General features: G+C 38.4%; 1 protein-coding gene across 2 annotated transcripts; it reads right to left on the bottom strand.

Annotated features, from left to right (window-relative positions):
• Positions 1–13,498: 13,498 nt before the first annotated feature.
• On the bottom strand, positions 13,499–19,269 carry LOC308702288 (uncharacterized protein). 2 transcript variants are annotated; one of them, XM_081384999.1, is made up of 8 exons: positions 19,034–19,237; positions 18,482–18,590; positions 18,267–18,391; positions 17,664–17,957; positions 14,484–14,583; positions 14,266–14,399; positions 13,887–14,030; positions 13,500–13,787 (listed from the first exon to the last, which is right to left on the bottom strand). In XM_081384999.1, exons 1-8 carry the CDS (start codon positions 19,077–19,079, stop codon positions 13,771–13,773), a joined length of 969 nt encoding a protein of 322 aa, XP_081241125.1. In that variant the 5' UTR covers positions 19,080–19,237; the 3' UTR covers positions 13,500–13,770. The 2 variants fall into 2 exon arrangements, with proteins under 2 accessions (XP_081241124.1, XP_081241125.1); XM_081384998.1 differs by having other exon boundaries at positions 13,499–13,787; positions 14,266–14,583; positions 18,267–18,590; positions 19,034–19,269.
• Between the last annotated feature and the right edge of the window lie 1,597 nt (positions 19,270–20,866).

Below are 20,866 nucleotides of genomic sequence, written 5' to 3'. Positions count from 1 at the left end.
ATGAGCCCCGGGCACCTGCCCTTGGGACTTTAGTGTTAAGAGTGTGGGCGGTTATAGATATATACAATAGATGTCGCCTTGGCTACGGTTTCGCAGTAGCCAAGGCGACATCTAGTGTATATATCTATACCCGCCCGCGCTCTCAGATCACTTGGACGTGGCTGAGTTCAAGAGGTAAAAACGATATAAAAACTGTTCGTTTTCTCACACAAACCGCTCGTTTCGTGTCTTAGGCCATCAATGTGTACTTACGATGGGGAATTGTTTAATTTGGATGACGGGGAATTGTTTTAATTTGGACTCTGTGCATGCTGTTTGAGACAAGTGACCATCGACCTGCATTATATGACTGACAGACAAGAACGGTTTGACCTAAAAATATCAAAATTGAAACTACTGCGGAAAAAAAGACACCTACATCTTGGATGCCCTTGAGGTAAGCTAAAACATACCAAAATTTAATTTCAAAGTGAACTATCCCTTTAAGCTAATACGTCTGTGGTTTGAATGTTTTCATTATTAAGTTACTATTCGGAGTTTGGATCTTGTGCCATGTCGTCGCGCTTATGTTCATGTTTTAAGAAAATGATAATGAATTAGTCACGATGTTGTCACGAATTTAAGATTATTGAGTGTATTTCGAATCAGAGTGTTTTGCACATAGAAGATTATCTCATTGTATTTCCTCGTGTCGACTTACAGGTTCTGTCAAGTTAACTAAAAGCTTGTTCACCAACCGGATTTTTTTTACTTCAGTCACTAACGTTACATAACAGTTGCAGAGCACCAGATACAGGTACAGTTTTCACTGTAATCTTTGGGAATTCTTAAAATTAACTATCAATTTGAATTGATGTGGGTATAAGTAACTTATTATATCTGTACTTTTAAATGTGACTGTTTTTATTAATATGGGAAATGGTTGTGATTGACACACTGCATGTTTCAGTGATGCGTGTTTGAGTCACTTGTAATTTGAGAACACATTTCAACCATCTTCCTAAATTCATAATGTGAATCGTTTATAAACCTGTAGTCTGAAGTTTTAGGCATTTGAAAGCAAAAAATGAAAGGGTTAGTTCACCCAAAAATGAAAATTCTGTCATGCATTAATCATTTCTTGTAAAATAATTCTGTAATTACTCATCCTCATGTTGTTCCAACCCCATAACCCCTAATTTGTACCAACTGCGGAACGGCTGTGGATCCGCTCCGGAACGGTGGTAGAGTCAATAGCTTTCCATTAAAGTCATTTTCCCTGAATGCGGAACGGCTGTGTTCCGACTCCGGCGATCCGCAGCCCTCCGGAGCAGATACGCAGAGCTTATATTTTTGCCGGATGCCGTAGAGCTCCGCAGCAATTCAGCACTTATATCGCACGATCATATACGTGAATTCGCGAGATCTCGTGGGTCCTTGGGACCTCAGCTGTCAGTCATGGCCGCAGCCATTCCGCAACAAATCTGGACCTGGTGGGTATTGAAGGATGATGGAGCACAGAGCCGACACGCAGCGGAGCTGATCCGCAGCCGTTCCGCAGTTGGTGAAAATCCGGGGTAAGACTTTAGTTCATCTTTGGAGCACAAATTAAGATTTTTTTAATTAAATCTGTGAGCTGTCTCACTCCTCCATAGGCTTCTAGGCAATTTCATTCTGCCGGTCCAGAAAAGTTAGTACAAACATTGGTAAAATAGTCCAAGTGACTACAGTGGCTCAACCTTAAGTTTATCAAGCGACGAGAATACTTTTTGTGCGCAAAAAAACAAACAAAAATAATGACTTTATTCAACTCTTCATTTTCTACAGCGCCACGATGCATGCGCGAGAACTGAGAAGATGATGCTATGGGTCTCGATGTAGTATTTAAAATGGTTCTAAAGTGTGCATTTCCTGGATGTTCGAATCGTGAGAAACCAAGAAGAAAACGTAAAAGTGCCTTACCAGTGACGCAAAATGAATGGCTTACCTTTCACACTTTCCCATCAAATGATCGCGAGCGTCATCTTCTCAGTTCTCGCACATGCGTTGTGGCGCTCTCATGAGCTCATTCAGAGGCCCACACAAAATAAAATGAATAGTTGAAAAAAGTCTAGGTGTTTTTTTGCACAAAAAGTATTCTCGTCGCTTGATAAACTTAAGGTTGAGCCACTGTAGTCACTTGGACTATTGTAACGATGTTTTTACAGTAGTAAAACCTGAACTTTTCTGGGCTGGCAGACATCGATTACCCAGCAGTCTATGAAGAAGTGAGCCTGGGGCCCGTTCTTCGTACGTCGCTAACTCAGTTAGCTGGATTTGATTGTTGGCGATTTGGCATGATCTTGGATTGTTTGGTTCTTCGACGCTCATCCTGGACTTGCTGTCATAGCAACAGGTGCGCAATCTTAAACCTGCTCGTGAGCATCTTATTTCATGTAAACAGGATTAGACTGCGGCTTCATAAGCGGAGCTGATACGGGAAGTCCAGCGCAGCGCGATAGTGCACTTTCTGAGATGTATATTTTTTTTCGTGACTCGTGAGATTGTCGTTTACATTATAAATTTGTTGGAAACGCACATTTATTTTCGACTTTTCGGAGTCTGGCTTTAACTACAGCACAAACTGTTTGCATTGCCCTAAGATTATTTGCGAGTGTCTCTTTCCTTTACACTATTGGAGATGCGGAGAACTTGATGTTAAGTGCTGTCTGTCGTGTCATTCGGAGTTTACCTGGCGCTTTTAGGTTTAAAAATCAGTTGTAGGTTTTTTTTGTGGCATTTCCAAGCCACTTAAGACCCAATCTTGTAAAGCAGTTTTTTTTAAAGCAGTTTTTTTTTTTTTAGGCTATCATAATTTTTTATGAAGATCATGCCATCATGACCATGCCGATTACAGTATATGTCACTCAGGCTTCACTAACGTGATTGGTACCATAGACTATAGGCTACCATAGACTGCCATCAAGGCCTCAATGAAGGGGATTATGTGAACAGAAAGGGGGTTCACAATGTAAATGTGCAGCCCAGTTACTATTGGGATTCTTAATATTCCAGATTAATAATATTTTATCAAATTTAAAAAAGGCAGTTGAATAAAATCTTCCATATCACAAATGTGAAAGCAAAATGGCCAGGATCTGTGCATGACTTAAGAATTTTCAGAAATTCACATTTATGCACATTATTTGAAAGTGGTAAGGAAAGTTCCACAATTAAATATCAAGCTCACTGTATTACATACACTTATGCTGATCCTAACAGAACTGCATTTTTTCATAGGTGATTATGACATGTTCCTGCCAGCAGACAGGTGTTTTATGACCCCATTCCCTGACCCAAACCAGTTACAATGCAGCTCTAGCCAGGACAAGGGCACACAATGAAATGAACTTTGGCTAACTAAAGGGAAGATTTCAGTGTCTGAAAAGTCTGAGGGTTGCACACCTGACAGGGCCTGTGACATTGTTGCATGTGCCATATTACACAACATTGCCAAAAAAAAAAATAACACTTTTCATTAAATGTTTAATAAAAGACAAATATACTTAGTTCCTTGAGTTTTATTTCAATTGTTCTTTGTAAAGAAAAGCCAGTGGTCAAGTGCCTGCAACAAGAGATATTAGACACATGCCTCATGCAACAAATAAAAAGGAAAAGTTGGCTATACACTGCCCACCTGTAGGCCTATGTCTCCTCTGTCTGTGCAGACTCTTCTGTAGGCCTTTCTGTAGATGTGGAATCCTGCTACTTATATTGCAGCCATAAAGCATACAAGTACAAATTAAGTAAAGTTCTTTATGCACTTGCAGGTAGGCTAGTTCCTCCATATGACAGTTATCTGAGAGGGTTTATTCACTGTCCAGTGCAATGGAAACAAATGGACATTACAAAGTCTTATTCTTTCCTTTGTAAAGTTAGAAAATGTCCACTTACTGCACATATTTCAGCCACCACTTTCTTGGGAACAGATACAAGTGTTGGTGTATTATGTAAAAGTGTACAAAAGAGGAAAACACAATGTCATTACAATGAACTACACTCGGGAAACATGTGATCAATAACTCATGGCAAAATATTTTTACATTAACATAAGTTTATCAGTTTTCACTTTCACAAGTCAAAGCAATTCATCATTACTCAAGATTTAACAGTTGAAATGACTATACTATTAAGATCTTTTCTTTTTTTCCAGCCTTTTTCTTGGTTGCTTTTATAAACAGACAACCATTTATTTAACAGTGCCTTTTATAAAAGAGACTATAATAACTAAAAATTACCATTATGTAGAATATTTTTGTACTTCACTTTTATTTGTTCCCATGTTCTAGTGTGGTGACTCTGACATTACAATGAACAAAGTAATTATGCAATTATTAAAATACAAGAATATAGGCTAATAAGTGATAAAAACATCTAACATGGCCACTTCTAACGGATTTAAATTGTCTGCTACTTTTTGCCAGCCCTCTCTCCTGGCTTTTGCAGACTTTGAGGTGTTCCCTGGCGTTTTGATTAAACATTAAAATTCCGAATAAACTTCGACTGTTCTTGCTCTGCTGAGGAGAAAAACTGAGCGCGCTCTTTGGCCACACTGAACAGCCAATAGCAGCGTTGCTGATCAATGTTTCTACTATCGATACATATCCCCTTTTAAGCCAGCGCATGAACGCGCAATTATCTCAGATAACTCAATCCAGCGATACTAATCATAAACAACAGGTGTGTTCGAAGAACCGAGTTAGCCAGATCATGATTAGCACGATGATATCATCTTGGATGTGTCATTTGATCTCGGATGTAATAAGCAACGTACGAAGAACGGGCCCCAGCTCTCAGATTTCATCAAAAATATCTTAATTTGTGTTCCTAAGATGAACGAAAGTCTTACAGGGTTGGAACAACACCTTTAATGCTTTTCAGAGTTTCTTTTTGAAAGGAATGTTGTGAACAGGATGTTTCATGTGTTGGTATGTTGTGGGAATGGCATTTTAGAGTGTTTATAGTTTAATTGATGAATTTGTTGAAGCTTGAGAGGATAAATAATTGGTAACTTAGTTGATATTAAAATGGTACTTAAGCCAATTCATAGGTCTTTAATGAGTTTAACAATGTTTAAACGGTTTCTTTTGGAACAAAGGATGTTTCTATATTGAATGCTGTGGGTTGATCTTGTTTAATGTTATTTAACAAATTAACCCACAAGACATGCATTGAGACAGGTGTAAAACACCTTTCCATGAGGTTGTTTTCTGCAATTTCATTGCAAAAATTTTTTTTATTGTATATAACACCTGATATACTCGTAACATCATAAGAATGGCATCTATGCTAATGTTAGTCTTTCTGTTTATTCCTAGGTTTACTGAAGTCAGCCGGATCCGGGCCATATCCAGATCAGGTGGTGGACCTGTGCCTGGACCCATCCACAACGCATCCCTGAAGTGCCAGCCTCATCAGCCCTGTGAAGGCCTCATCGACACGACAGCCATCAGCACTGATCCTCAACAAACTCGTCTACATACTGGCGTGACTCCGACTTCCAATCAGATGGAACTGGATAAATATTCGGAATGTTCTGATCCAATCTGACTTCTGATCTGTAATGCTGCCGGGATCATAATCATACACTGTTCGCTCGTTGGCCAGAGGAGAACTGGCCCCTGACTGAGCCTGGGTTCTCCCAAGGGTTTTTTCTCCATTCTGTCTCATGTCACCTGATTGAGTTTTGGTTCCTTGCCACTGTTGCCTTGGCTTTTGGCTTGCTTAGTTGCGGACATTTAATATTCAACAATATTATTGATCTGCCTTACTTAAGGTGGAAGATGACGCAATTTTCTTCTAGAAACAAACTTTGTTGTATTATTTTCATGTTATCACTGTAAAGCTGCTTTGATACAATCTGTATTGTAAAAAGGTGCTATATAAATAAAGGTGACTTAACTATTGCAAATTGTATCAGTGATCGTTAATTTTCCATAATTTTTTAAAAAAAATCAAATGTACAGTATTTTACTAATTAATGTTCTAGTAGTAATTAATTATTTGGTACTGCTGCAGGTTTCAAAACACTACTTTAGCTGGCTGAACTTATTGGATGTAGTTTAGAAAACTTAACTTTAGTTTGGTGAACTTATTGGATGTAGTTTAGAAAACTTAACTTTACTTTGGTGAACTTATTGGATGTAGTTTAGAAAACTTAACTTTAGTTTGGTGAACTTATTGGATGTAGTTTAGAAAACTTAACTTTAGTTGACTTAACTTAAATTCGAAGTTAACTTAACTAAATTAAATCCGTTTATTTTACTTCATAACTTGTCAGGTAAACTTTTCCAAATTTGTCAGGTTCACTTTTATAAATAAGTTAGTTTAACTTAAAAATATCCATGCAAAAACATAACAAAAAATAATGAGTTAAGTCAACAAAATAATTTTTTACAGAGCAAAGAAACCCAAAATCACTGGACTGAATGACTACTGAGCTGTTGCCTTAACATCTGTGGTAATGAAGTCATTTGAAAGACTGGTGCTGGCCCACCTGGAGGACCTCACTGGACCCTTGCTGGACAGTTTGCTTATTGAGCAATCAGGTCTGTGGATGATGCAGTCAACTTGGGACTGCATTATATCCTACAACCTCTGGACAAACCAGGGACTTATGTGAGGATCCTATATGTGGACTTCAGCTCGGCCTTCAACACCATCATACCAAACATCCTCCTGTCCAAATGAACCCAGCTCCCTGTGCTCGCCTCCATCTGTCAGTGGATCACCAGCTCCCTGTGCCCGCCTCCATCTGTCAGTGGATCACCAGCTCCCTGTGCCCGCCTCCATCTGTCAGTGGATCACCAGCTCCCTGTGCCCGCCTCCATCTGTCAGTGGATCACCAGCTCCCTGTGCCCGCCTCCATCTGTCAGTGGATCACCAGCTCCCTGTGCTCGCCTCCATCTGTCAGTGGATCACCAGCTCCCTGTGCCCGCCTCCATCTGTCAGTGGATCACCAGCTCCCTGTGCTCGCCTCCATCTGTCAGTGGATCACCAGCTCCCTGTGCTCGCCTCCATCTGTCAGTGGATCACCAGGTCCCTGTGCCCGCCTCCATCTGTCAGTGGATCACCAGCTCCCTGTGCTCGCCTCCATCTGTCAGTGGATCACCAGCTCCCTGTGCCCGCCTCCATCTGTCAGTGGATCACCAGCTCCCTGTGCCCGCCTCCATCTGTCAGTGGATCACCAGCTCCCTGTGCCCGCCTCCATCTGTCAGTGGATCACCAGCTCCCTGTGCCCGCCTCCATCTGTCAGTGGATCACCAGCTCCCTGTGCCCGCCTCCATCTGTCAGTGGATCACCAGCTCCCTGTGCTCGCCTCCATCTGTCAGTGGATCACCAGCTCCCTGTGCTCGCCTCCATCTGTCAGTGGATCACCAGCTCCCTGTGCCCGCCTCCATCTGTCAGTGGATCACCAGCTCCCTGTGCCCGCCTCCATCTGTCAGTGGATCACCAGCTCCCTGTGCCCGCCTCCATCTGTCAGTGGATCACCAGCTCCCTGTGCTCGCCTCCATCTGTCAGTGGATCACCAGCTCCCTGTGCTCGCCTCCATCTGTCAGTGGATCACCAGCTCCCTGTGCCCGCCTCCATCTGTCAGTGGATCACCAGCTTCCTGACCGACAGGCAAAATCCTCATCCAGCTCCTGTATAATCAGCACTGGCGCCCCCAGGGGTGCGTTCTCTCCACTGCAGAAAATATTTATCAGTGCAGTCTCAACATGACTGTTTATTTTCTCTGAACACTTCAACATGTGGTAGCGAGGAGTACTTGGTCAATGGAGGCCGATTCAAGATGGCGGCGAGACCAGACGCGATTTGAATAGACCTGTAACGACTGTTGAAGATTGCTGCTCAAATTAACATTTAGAATTTAATTTTGCTGCTAAAAGTTTTTTTTCACTGATTGCTCGACTGCAGTGTTATTGAATTTCATAGTTTTTTTCTGCCGGTTTTCGGAAAAATCGCGTTTTTATTCAAGCTAGTCATTGCTAACTCTGCAGCTAGCATAACAGCGCAATGGAAGTGGTGACAAATAAGGAAAAACGAACTGCCCGAGAAACACACTCTTATGCATGCCAGGCCAGTGTTTTTGAGGAGTGTGTCTCATCTCCTAACACGCCTACAAAACCTCAAATGAAAAAGGCAAGAGGCAACGAAGAACAGCCATCGCTTCTGGAACTTCAGGATACCATCATCTCTGCCGTCATCGACAAGATAAACGAACGGGCGGATCAGACAGACAAGGCGGTACACTACAATACAGTCCAGATAGATGGTCTGAAAAAGTCTTTGGACTTTTGTCATAAAGAAGTGGCAGATCTGAAAAAACAGAATAGCATCTTAAAAGCTTCATGCGAGACACTCCAGAGAAAAGTCAGTGAAATGGAAACTAAAGTAAATGAGAGTGATCGGTACAGCCGACGACAGAACCTACGTTTGCACGGGATCCCAGAGAGAGAGGATGACAACTTGAAGTTTCGTGTGCAAGAGGTCTGCCGTGCGGTGCTGTCGGCTAGTGAGGTTGGAGGAGTGATGGAGGCAATCGACGTTGTCCACAGAATTGGGAGACGCAAAGATGGCAATTCCAATCAGCAACCATTGATCATCCGGTTTGTGTCGAGAACAGCGAGAGACTTAATCTGGAGGGCATCTAAGAAGAGTGAGTTCCTGAGCAGCAAGAAGCTTCGTTTCAAAGAAGACCTGACCGCTGAAGACAGAGCCATTCGCGGCCGGCTCTGGCCAACTGTAGAAGCGGCAAGAAAGAGAGGAGAGAAGGCTTATTTCGTGGGGATCAGATCATTTGTGAATGGAAACGAAATTAAAGACACCTGAAAAAGAAAGATCCTGTATGCTCTGTTGAAGTGCAACCATATCTTAAGGTAACCCCCCATGTGTAATAAGGGGCATTGAGGCAGCTAATGATTACATTAGAGCAGTTATCTCTGCAGTTTTTGCAAAGAAGTTTATACAGTTAACGTTATTTGTTCTGAGTTTTTATGTCTGTATCTGTTCTATCTGTAAATGCCAGAGGTGCTAGAGACCAATTGAAAAGGAAATGTTTATTCAAAACAAAGGTGCTGATTTTTATTTTATACAGGAGACTCATATCTCATCTGAAGGCAAAGAAATTTTTCACTACACTAGTCTGATTGGTTTCTGAGTGGATCACTACAATGTCCTCTGACATAAGCTGAGGGCTTTGCTATCTAACAAACTTATTAACACTTTTAGTTATAGAAGACTGTAAAATAGGCTGCTGTGCAGCAAATAAATTAAAAACATAGTATTTCCATTACACATCTGCACAAAACTTAATTTACCTATTAGTAAGTAAGCTAGTAATTATGAAAGTAAATTAGCCTAGCTATACACTCACCTAAAGGATTATTAGGAACACCTGTTCAATTTCTCATTAATGCAATTATCTAATCAACCAATCACATGGCAGTTGCTTCAATGCATTTATGGGTGTGGTCCTGGTCAAGACAATCTCCTGAACTCCAAACTGAATGTCAGAATGGGAAAGAAAGGTGATTTAAGCAATTTTGAGCGTGGAATGGTTGTTGGTGCCAGACGGGCCGGTCTGAGTATTTCACAATCTGCTCAGTTACTGGGATTTTCACGCACAACCATTTCTAGGGTTTACAAAGAATGGTGTGAAAAGGGAAAAATATCCAGTATGCGGCAGTCCTGTGGGCGAAAATGCCTTGTTGATGCTAGAGGTCAGAGGAGAATGGGCCGACTGATTCAAGCTGATAGAAGAGCAACTTTGACTGAAATAACCACTCGTTACAACCGAGGTATGCAGCAAAGCATTTGTGAAGCCACAACACACACAACCTTGAGGCGGATGGGCTACAACAGCAGAAGACCCCACTGGGTACCACTCATCTCCACTACAAATAGGAAAAAGAGGCTACAATTTGCACGAGCTAACCAAAATTGGACAGTTGAAGACTGGAAAAATGTTGCCTGGTCTGATGAGTCTCGATTTCTGTTGAGACATTCAGATGGTAGAGTCAGAATTTGGCGTAAACAGAATGAGAACATGGATCCATCATGCCTTGTTACCACTGTGCAGGCTGGTGGTGGTGGTGTAATGGTGTGGGGGATGTTTTCTTGGCACACTTTAGGCCCCTTAGTGCCAATTGGGCATCGTTTAAATGCTACGGCCTACCTGAGCATTGTTTCTGACCATGTCCATCCCTTTATGACCACCATGTACCCATCCTCTGATGGCTACTTCCAGCAGGATAATGCATCATGTCACAAAGCTCGAATCATTTCAAATTGGTTTCTTGAACATGACAATGAGTTCACTGTACTAAAATGGCCCCCACAGTCACCAGATCTCAACCCAATAGAGCATCTTTGGGATGTGGTGGAACGGGAGCTTCGTGCCCTGGATGTGCATCCCACAAATCTCCATCAACTGCAAGATGCTATCCTATCAATATGGGCCAACATTTCTAAAGAATGCTTTCAGCACCTTGTTGAATCAATGCCACATAGAATTAAGGCAGTTCTGAAGGCGAAAGAGGGTCAAACACAGTATTAGTATGGTGTTCCTAATAATCCTTTAGGTGAGTGTATGTCTGGTAAGTATATAGCTAGTTGGAACACAGTTTAGCTTACCTGTTTCTGGCAACATTTGATGGTAGAATCTTGAGGTAAATGTTTGTGTAGACAAATAGATCAAGTTAATCTGTTGTGTGATTGTGTGATTCACTCCTATATAAGTTTTGTTCAGACTGTACTGTTGACACCTGCTGTCTCAATCTGCTGCCAAATCACAGCTGTGCTGACACAACAGTGCCCCTTGTGGTGTGATACTCTTGTGGTATTTATTGATTATTATTTTTTAATGATCATGCTTGCACATAAGTTGGATTATATTGCACATTTGCCCAAAATTACAATAGGTAACATGGAAGAAAATGGAAGCACTTTGGGAAAAAAATCCGCTTTTACCACTTTTAAGAATATAGTGTTAAAATGGACAAAAAAACATTTTCTAAGCTGACAACCTGGCTAGAACACATGTTGAGGGGTTAAATATTAATACTGGATAGGTTGTATACTTGTACCAAAAAGTGTCCAACAAAGTTTTAATATCAGTTTTGGCCCCCTGACTATTTCCCAAAAAGATTTTTGATTCACTGGGAGGATTAAACTTCTTGTTGAAATGTGATTTTAAAATTGAGAAGTTACCTGTGAAGTTGGCCAACTTTCACAAGCATGCCCTGTTAGCCTGGAAAATGGTCTACAAACACAATTTTTCTCCCACGAACTGTTATATTTGGAACAACAGGAATATTCAATATAAAAATAAATCTATATATTACCAAAGATGGGTTGATAACAACATTCTATTAGTTGAACAACTCGTGAACACAGAAGGTCAGTTACTAACATACGACGAGTTTCTTTCAAAAGCAAAATGTCCTGTCTCCCCTAAGGAGTATGCTATCGTTTTTGATGCTGTGCCAAGAAATATCATTCAGATTTTAAAATATAACTCAACTGGTGTAAGTGGCAATTATTTGACTACACAAGAAATTGTCCTTGGCGACATTGACATCACTACCAAAAAATGCCCAAACAAATACATTAGGAATCTAATGCACATTAAAACACTTCCTGCAGCGAGATCCTTTTGGGCTTCTCAGTTTGAAGGAATCAAATGGGAAAGAATGTGGTTAATTGGGGACAAGTTCCTCTTAAATAATAAAATAAAGGAGGTGTCTTATAAAATTGTACATAGAATATACCCAGCAAAGAAAACTTTAGTGGAGATTTAAAATTGACATTGAATATTCCTGTACCTTTTGTGGTAATTATGATGAAACAATTTGTCATCTGTTTTATGATTGTACATACAGTAAGATATTTTGGAGAGATGTTGAAAACTATATAAGACGTAAAACTGGACAAACTTTGACATTGAGGGGAAAAGATGTGTTTATTTACTTTGAAGATGGTGGAACAGATAAGGATTTTTCTTTTTTTGTCCAATTGTTTTTAGTCTTAGGAAAATTCCATATTCATAAGAAGAAATGGGCAGAGTCCAAACCAAATTTTGAACACCTTTTAGCAGAGCTAAAACAATATCACACCACTGTAAGAGGTCTTAAAAATAGAAAGGCTATTAAGACCGATCTTGTACTCTCTAAATATGTTTAATTTGCATCCTTTTATGTAATTTGGTCTCGTTTTATTTATATTTTTATTTTATTTTGTGGTTATTGTTTGTCTTGTATGCCTGTTTTAGTGGTGTATTTTGTGTATCAACCCTGGCATAAACAGATGTTGTTGTATTGTATTGTTAATACTGAATAAAAAAATATATATAAAAAAAAAGTATAAAAAAAAAACAAAAAAACTTCAACATGTGGTTTTATTCTTCATTACTCGTTTCACAGTATTCGTCACATAATACTGAACACAGCGCCATCTAGTGGCTTTCTTGAGTAACAGACACAATCACTGGATCTCATTACAGAGACTGAGTAAATAACTCCTGATAACATGTGAGTTCAGGGTGAGCCACTAGATGGAGGTGTTGCTCCTCAGACGAGACCACAGAGACAAATCACACTAGAGATTTAAAGACTTTATCGTTCCCTGTTGGAGGAAATGGATATCAGTGAGACCCGAGTATTTTGGAGAGAACTCATTTATTACTTACAAAGAAAAACTATAATTCTTGTTAACTTTGAAGAAGTTGATGTTATACTAAAATGTTTTTCATTTGATGGTAATAAAAATCTTTTGTTTAAATTTGATTTAATTATTATGATTGCCTGTTACTATATTCATAAAGTCAAATGGAATGAAAAAGCCACATTTTGAACAATTTAAAATTGATATTAAAATATATTTAGAAACAATATCCAATTGTAAAAACCTAAAAGCAAGGAAAACTACACAGAATTTTAATAGGTTCAATTTTTTTCTGTAAAATGCCTTTCTTTCTGTTTCTTTCTTCCTTTTCCCCCTTGTTTACTCCTGACATGTATGGTTATATGTACTCCTGTATGTACATTATGTTTTGTTGTTGTTAAAATGCATAAAATATTTTAAAAACAAGTACCGTGAGATCGTTGACGTAATAATAAACAACAACAAAATATATGTGATGCTGCATGTGATCTGTAACACAAACTTAACACGGTATTGTATATTTTTCTTGCAGTAAATCTGAAACTACAACATGTAACAGAGTTAGTTTTATGAGTTAATACAATATAAAAACTTTTTGAAATAATATTTTAGCTGTACATTTTGTTTATACCGGAATATATTGAAATAAAAACAAACTAATTGGTAATATTAAAAATAAATAAATAATGTTTTTACAGATAGACTATAAGAAGCACCTGTTAAAAAAGTAGAAATAAAGCTGTATATGGTACACTGCTGAAATATTTAAAATATACATAAAGTTTGTATTCCTCTGAATAAATCATGAGAGACTCTTGAACCTCAGAGTGAGAAACTTTATTGATAAAGCAAGAAAATACATATGACAAATATACTGCAGTAGTAAAGAGAGATCTGTGTCTCTATAATTATTTTTGTACTTGAGAGAAGTTATAAACAATAAAGTGAAATTTAAACTATAAAGTGACACTGTTAAAATCTGACACTGAAAGAGAGCACAAACTCAATTAATCATCAGTATTTATTATGAAAAAAACACTAGAAGAACAAAAACACACTTGAAGAACCTTTAAAGTTCAGCGTTCTGCTTTAGATTTCGATACTTCCTGAAAAAGATGAACATAAAAAGCCATAAATTAATAAATCTCACAGATAATTATACATGCAAAATCAGTTTGTGAGAAATGACATCATCAATCATGTACCTGATGTGTGAATATGTGCTTGATCTCCTTCAGCTCTTCTGGATCTGATCTCATAAACCACAATAATGACAGTAGCCACGCCCACCAGAACAGAGAGGACCAATCGGATCACAGCTTCAGTAGGACCACAACAGTGGACAGAGTCTGAGGAATAAACACATCAAACTGAGATCAGATCAGTCAATAAACACTAATATCAGCGCTGACATCAACTAATATTTCTGAATACACAGAAATATGATCAAATCTAATCAACAATATTATATTCGGTTCCAGTTTTTATACGGTCTGTCCTCTCAAACTGTAAACGATTCAACAATTCAACATGTAAATAGTAAATAAGAATATTTGAAGGAGAAGAAAAATAATTTCTACTCACCATAGACAGAAACTCTGAATACTTTTGATGAGAATCTTCTTGTAATCATCGGTAGTTGATAATCTCCATCATGTTCAGTTCTGGTGTTTGTGATGGTCAGAGATCCAGTTTGATTGTCCAGCTTCAGTCTGTCTCTGAATCTCCCATCAAGAACATCATCATATACAGTGATTCTGTCGGACCATTTATCGATTTCAGCAATTAAAGTGTTTTCAAACCTCCACTGAATCAGATAATATTCATCCTCCTTCATTTCAGTAAGACTAGAGTTTAGAGAGACTGAATCTCCCTCCTTCACTGACACTGACTTCACTTCATCTGTCAAACACACAGAGAACAAACAGAAACAGGGTTTGCAAAGATTAATACTGTTAAATAGCTTTATAATGGTTTACTAAATTTGAACAGTTTAAAATTTACATTAAAAATAAACAATATAAAATAACAAAACCAAAATTGAGCTTTGAGTTGATTTCATGTTTCTTTCTTGTGAATAGGTGTGTGTGTGTGTGTGTGTGTGTGTGTGTGTGTGTGTGTGTGTGTGTGTGTGTGTGTGTGTGTGTGTGTGTGTGTGTGCGGTATTGGTTCGATGACGTGACAAGCCGTTTGCTACCATATAGAGAGCCTAAGTCCCTCCCCTTCCGGTCGACCACCATGGGACCTTATTTCGGAAAAATATTGTATGGTAGTAAATGGCGAGAGACAACAAATATTTTGATCTCGTTTGAATTGTGCCCTGATTTACACATATGATGTTTGTCAATTTAAAAGATACATTTTAAAGTCAAGAAAGTCGCAGCTTGATGTAAAACTGTTGAGGTATAAGACTGTGAAAATACGTAATTACAGAGACTACAAACCCAGAAGGCGCACATGCGACATCATACCTTTTCTCTCAATGAATGAAGCTAACTTCACTGAAGCTAACGTCTGACATTTTTTCTATAGTCTTACATTATAATCGTAACGTTACGCCGTCATGCCTGAGTGTTTTGAGCCAGAATACACACATACGAGCAACGGATCTTGTGACGTACATAGTGCGAGACGAGAGATGTAGTTCATTGAGCGATTTTCACATAAAACTAAACGTTACTCTTCTGTTTTATGACAAACTGCGACTTTCTTGACTTTCATAATTACCTTTTAAATTGACAAACATCATATGTGTAGTTCAGGGCACAGTTCAGACGGAATAAAAAGATAAGTTATCTCTCGCCATTGACTTCCATACATATTTTTTCCGAATGAAGGTCCCATGAGCCGGAAGCGGAGGGGCGGGACTTAGGCTCTCTATAAGAAACTACTTTAGTTTAATCAGAGCCCGTCTACGGAGAGCCTTGGCACTCCCTATTCAGCCCCATTGTATTGATTTTGGTTGCAGTTCCATTAGAATTCCACTGGGGGTGATCGCGAGCGAGTGCAGACTGAATGGGAGTCAATGGGGCTAGACGGCTAAATGTGTCTCTTTCACCCAAATGCCGTTGAGAAATCTCAGATTTTATTGTAGGTTTTGCAAGTTCAACATGGGTTATAGGTCGAAAGTTGAATGAACGAGTACTTATTTCTTTTCTATTTCTTACAGGTTGAGTTGTTGTTGCCCATAACACGCTAGCATTCTGCTAATGACGTCAGCATTCTGACGTCATTGACATTTTAAAATACTTTTTAAACCAACTAAGTGACTCTGAAAAAATCGAACACCCAGCAATGTGTAATTTCTTTGCATCTCCTTTCGAATACAACATTCAAATTACTAGACAAAAAATTATATCCTGAGAAAAGTGGGTTTTGAGGGGTATTTCGCCATAGACCTCCATTCATTCTGCACTCGCTCGCGAGCGCCCCCGCATGGACAGAGACGTGTTACTGCAACCAATCCAGAACCCGGAAGTAAGCAGAGAGTGCCAATTCTCTTCCTATTAGACATTCTCTGGTTTAATTGACCCTTCGCTAAGCCACGCCCGAAAACCGCCACTGGCCAATCGTGGCTTAGCAACCGTAACTAGGCGCGGGAGGTCTGGCAAGCTTTCGAGCGAGGGAAACATGCCCATGCGTTGTGCGTATGGATTGTGCAAATCTGATACCCGGTATCCTAAAAGTTTGGACGGGGTGGTGGATTTTGTTCCCTTCCCGGAACCTAAAACCCAAGGGGAGAAATGCCGGGCGTCATCTTTATTTATATAGCGTTTTTAACAATGTAGATTGTTCCAAAGCAGCTTTACATTGATAATAGGAAATTAAAAGTAAAGTGTTTTGGCTTTATAGCAGCTCTAGAATAAAGTTATTGTCCAGCTCGTGGATCAAGCAGTGTGATTTAAGGCAAGACGGAGGCTCACTGACATAACTTAACGTTACTTAAAAATATATTTCAGCATTTTGTTAATCGACGGCTAAACTAGTACCCCAATCCGATCGCGACTCTCCCGGTGTTAGTTCTAGTATAAGTATAAGGTAGTTAGTAAAAGGAGGGAACATCAGGGGGCTTGCCGGAGATCTCCAAGGAAAAGGTTGGTATGCAAACTTAATCAGTTCATAACAGTAACGTTAGTCACTTATGTGACCCACGACGTGTGAGCAGTAGCCTGGCGCGCTAGAAATATAAGCGGGAGAATGTTATCATTGCAAAATGGTCAGGCTAATGTCTTGTGTTTATTCCACAATACTTATGGATAAGCTGTTTGATTTATAAATATTAGATTTTCAAATTTCACTCACCCTGCTGTGCATGCACAAAGCTGTTCCTCAATTTGTGTGTTTCCCATTTGAATGGCGAATGAGGCGCTGCTGCTTGTGCTGGGACCTAACGATCTAGGCTTTAGCTTCAATTTTGATGAAATTATTCTCTAATCGTTTGCATATTATGTCGTGGATATATCCCTCGAATGCATACTGCAGTCCCTTTTGTCTTGCTCTCTCAGATTTTCACCTGTTCGCCAAAAATGACTAATTATCTCCTTGGGAATGTCTGAAACCGGTGCATACATACTGTAATAGACGTGCCAGGCGCAAAAGCTTGACAGGCGTAGCAACAGTAACTAAGGAGGGCGGGGCTTAGCGAAGGGTCAATTGTTTGTTTTATTTACCTCAAGTTTTTTGTAACATTCTCAATAACAATAAATGGTCATTGGACCGACTGGATCAACTTCTACTCCTCATCTTTACAACTGCACACGTCAAACTATATCCAGCTCAGCACACAGTAGCAAATAGAGAACAATCTGACTGGAAAAAGCTACTGCAAATACTGTTAAATCCCTTTATAGTGGTTTAATAATCGAATAGTTTAAAATTGACATTAAAAATAAACAATATAAAATAAAATAAACAAAATTGTGTATGAATTCATTACATTTTTTTTTTCATTAAAAAATAGGTGTAAACTTTTTTGAACTCACCAAAGACAGCGAGCCAGAAACCCTTGCTCTCACTGTTGATCTGTAGTTTATATTCTCCAGCATGTTCAGTTGTGGTGTTTGTGATGGTCAGAGATCCAGTGTGTTTGTCCAGCTTCAGTCTGTCTCTGAATCTCCCATCAAGAACATCATCATATACAGTGATTCTGTCGGCCGTTACATTGATTTCTGCTATTAAAGTGTGTTCAAAACTCCACTGAATCCGATCATCATCCTTTATTTCAGTAAGACGAGACTTAAGAGAGACTGAATCTCCCTCCATCAGTGTCTCCAGGACTGAAACACCACACACACACACACACACACACACATACACGCACACACACACACACACACACACACACACACACATACACACATACACAAACACACACACACACACACACACACACACACACACACACACACACAGGGTTCGTCACAGATTTAGACGGTCACTTGATGGTTTATAAAAGTAAATAGTTTGAAATTTAAATTTGAAATGAATATCATCATTAAAACCAAAAGTAAAATGGATATTGAATTATTAATTGTATCTTTGTGCTGATTAAAATATAAAACAAGTGAAACTGATATTTAACTCACCATAGACAATAAGCCTGAACGTCTTGATCTCACTGTTGATCTGTAGTTTATAATCTCCAGCATGTTCAGGTCTGATGTTTGTGATGGTCAGAGATCCAGTTTGATTGTCCAGCTTCAGTCTGTCTCTGAATCTCCCATCAAGAACATCATCATATACAGTGATTCTGTCAGCCGTTACATTGATTTCAGCTATTAAAGTGTTTTCATATCCAAACCTGTATTCAAACCTCCACTGAATCTCATCATCATCCTTCATTTCAGTAAGAGGAGAGTTTAGAGAGACTGAATCTCCCTCAATCACTAACACTGGCTGACCAAACACTCCTGAAGAACAGAGTTTTTCACAGATTAAAGCTTTAAAATCACTTGATATTGGTTTGATGAAGCTTCACTAAAATACTTTTATTCATTTAAATGTGAAATGAATAATATTCTGCAGCAGTTCAAAGACAAAAGATGATGAATAAAAAGATAAATAGATTTATATATGGAACAATGACTAAAAAAATACACTTTTACTGTAATGTTTAATGTCACACTAAAACTAATGCTGTTGAGTATCTGAGCTTCATATTTATATTATTTTATTTAATCCATAATAACTGATTTTAGAGCTGAATTCAAGCTTGATCTGACAGTAAAATCACAGTTCAATTATTTCTATATGAGAATAACAGTGAATGTTGATCCTCTCTGACTAATTTAACCAGTAATTTATCACATCAGAACAGAAACAACTGAAGCCATAAAAACACATTTAAACTCACCATCCAGACGCCAGAAACACAAGCAGAGCAAAACAGGGAGAAACATCTTCAACGGTTTCAGTCCACAAATATGAAAAGACAAACTCTTCAAAACTGGTTCAGTAATAAACAGACGCACTGATGTGAAGGTGCTCTGTAGTAAAGTGAAGTGAAACTCTACAATCAGTTAAAATATCTGCCTATTTATTCAGTGTTAATGGGTGTGACCATCTAGCTCTATCTTAGCTGATTAATTCACACTCTGAACATTGTCAGTTTGTCACTTTGAGCTCCAGTAGGCCTCAACTTCCTGTAAGTCACTGGTGACACTTTCAACAGAAATAAACTGACCAATAACGTGTTAAAAACATCTTAAAGCAACAGTTTGATCTTGTCATGAGATCCTGTGAGTGTTTGGCTCTGCTCTCTCCTGTAACTCTCTTCAGGACGTTTGTTGTTCATTTCTGATCAAATGTCTCGATTGTTTCTCCTCTCAGACTGATTTCAGAGTTTCTCTAATGGTTTTATGGAGCAGGAACAGATCGCCTGCTATAACTGTGTGTATGAAAGTGTCCTCTGATATCTTCATACGATTAATATTCAAATAAATATGCTCAATTCATACAAACACACCAGGATGTTGAATATCTGTGTCAGGAACCGGAAATACTGCTGTAATCATATCAAATGCTTATATAGAATAGAATAGAATAGAATAGAATAGAATAGAATAGAATAGAATAGAATAGAATAGAATAGAATAGAATAGAATAGAAGAATATGAGAGATGAACATCAAACATCTTAATGTTGAGATTTAAACAACCTTCAATCTCACACTGAGGTCATAGAGCACTGATGGAGCGGATCCTGTTCTCTCTTCTGGATCTGATGTCATAAGAATAATGACAGTAGCCACGCCCACCAGAGCAGAGAGGACCAATCGGATCACAGCTTCAGTAGTCTGAGGAATAAACACATCAAACTGAGATCAGATCAGTCAATAAACGGTTTGTAAAGTCATTCTGTGAGTGTTTATTGTGATTTTATATATATATATTAAAAGTTACACTTCCTGAGAGGCCAACATCTGAATAGTTAATGAAAATAAATAATCTCAGATTTCTCAATAATTTCTCAGATTTCTCAATATTCTCAATAATTTTAAGATATCAAATACTTTTATTCCTTTAACGGAAGTGAATAATATTCTGCAGCAGTAAACACAAACAAAAGATGATAAATGAAAAGATAAATAGATTAAAATAAATGTATATGGACCAATAACTAAGCAATTCATTATTTAATGTGACTTTTTTATTTTTGAAAATAATTTATAGGAAAAATGACTCATGACTCATTGATTACTCTGTGAGGATACAAACAAATATACAGAATTTCTTGTATTTTATAAACATTAATTTATTTAATCTAGCCATGACAGAAATTTTATTAAAAAATATAACTTTTTTTTGTATAGTCTACTGTAATTTATTGTTTATATGAAAAATTGTACAGCACACCCCAAATGTAACTGATTTTGAGTGTTTTGATAAATAAATCAATAAATCAATAAATCAATAAATAAATCAATAAATAAATCAATAAATAAATCAATAAATAAATAAATCTGGGGAAAAAGGTCAGACGAGGTAGTCCTTGAATATTCCTGATGGACCCCAACACCAAAAAGATGCACATTAACAATATTTCATACATTTTAATTATTTTCTAAAATATAAAATGCTTAACTAGCAGTATTCAACGCAATTGTCATGTAAAAAAAGGTAAACGTACTAAATTATCCTTTAAAGGCAAAGAAGACGAATTTAAGAGGGTCTGAGTCCATTTTTAT

The sequence above is a fragment of the Scardinius erythrophthalmus genome, assembly GCF_964197995.2.
Source record: "Scardinius erythrophthalmus genome assembly, chromosome: 14".
NCBI classification, from domain to species: domain Eukaryota; kingdom Metazoa; phylum Chordata; class Actinopteri; order Cypriniformes; family Leuciscidae; genus Scardinius; species Scardinius erythrophthalmus.
Note: the sequence above shows the minus strand (reverse complement) of the source record. Positions and strands in the feature narration are given on the sequence as shown.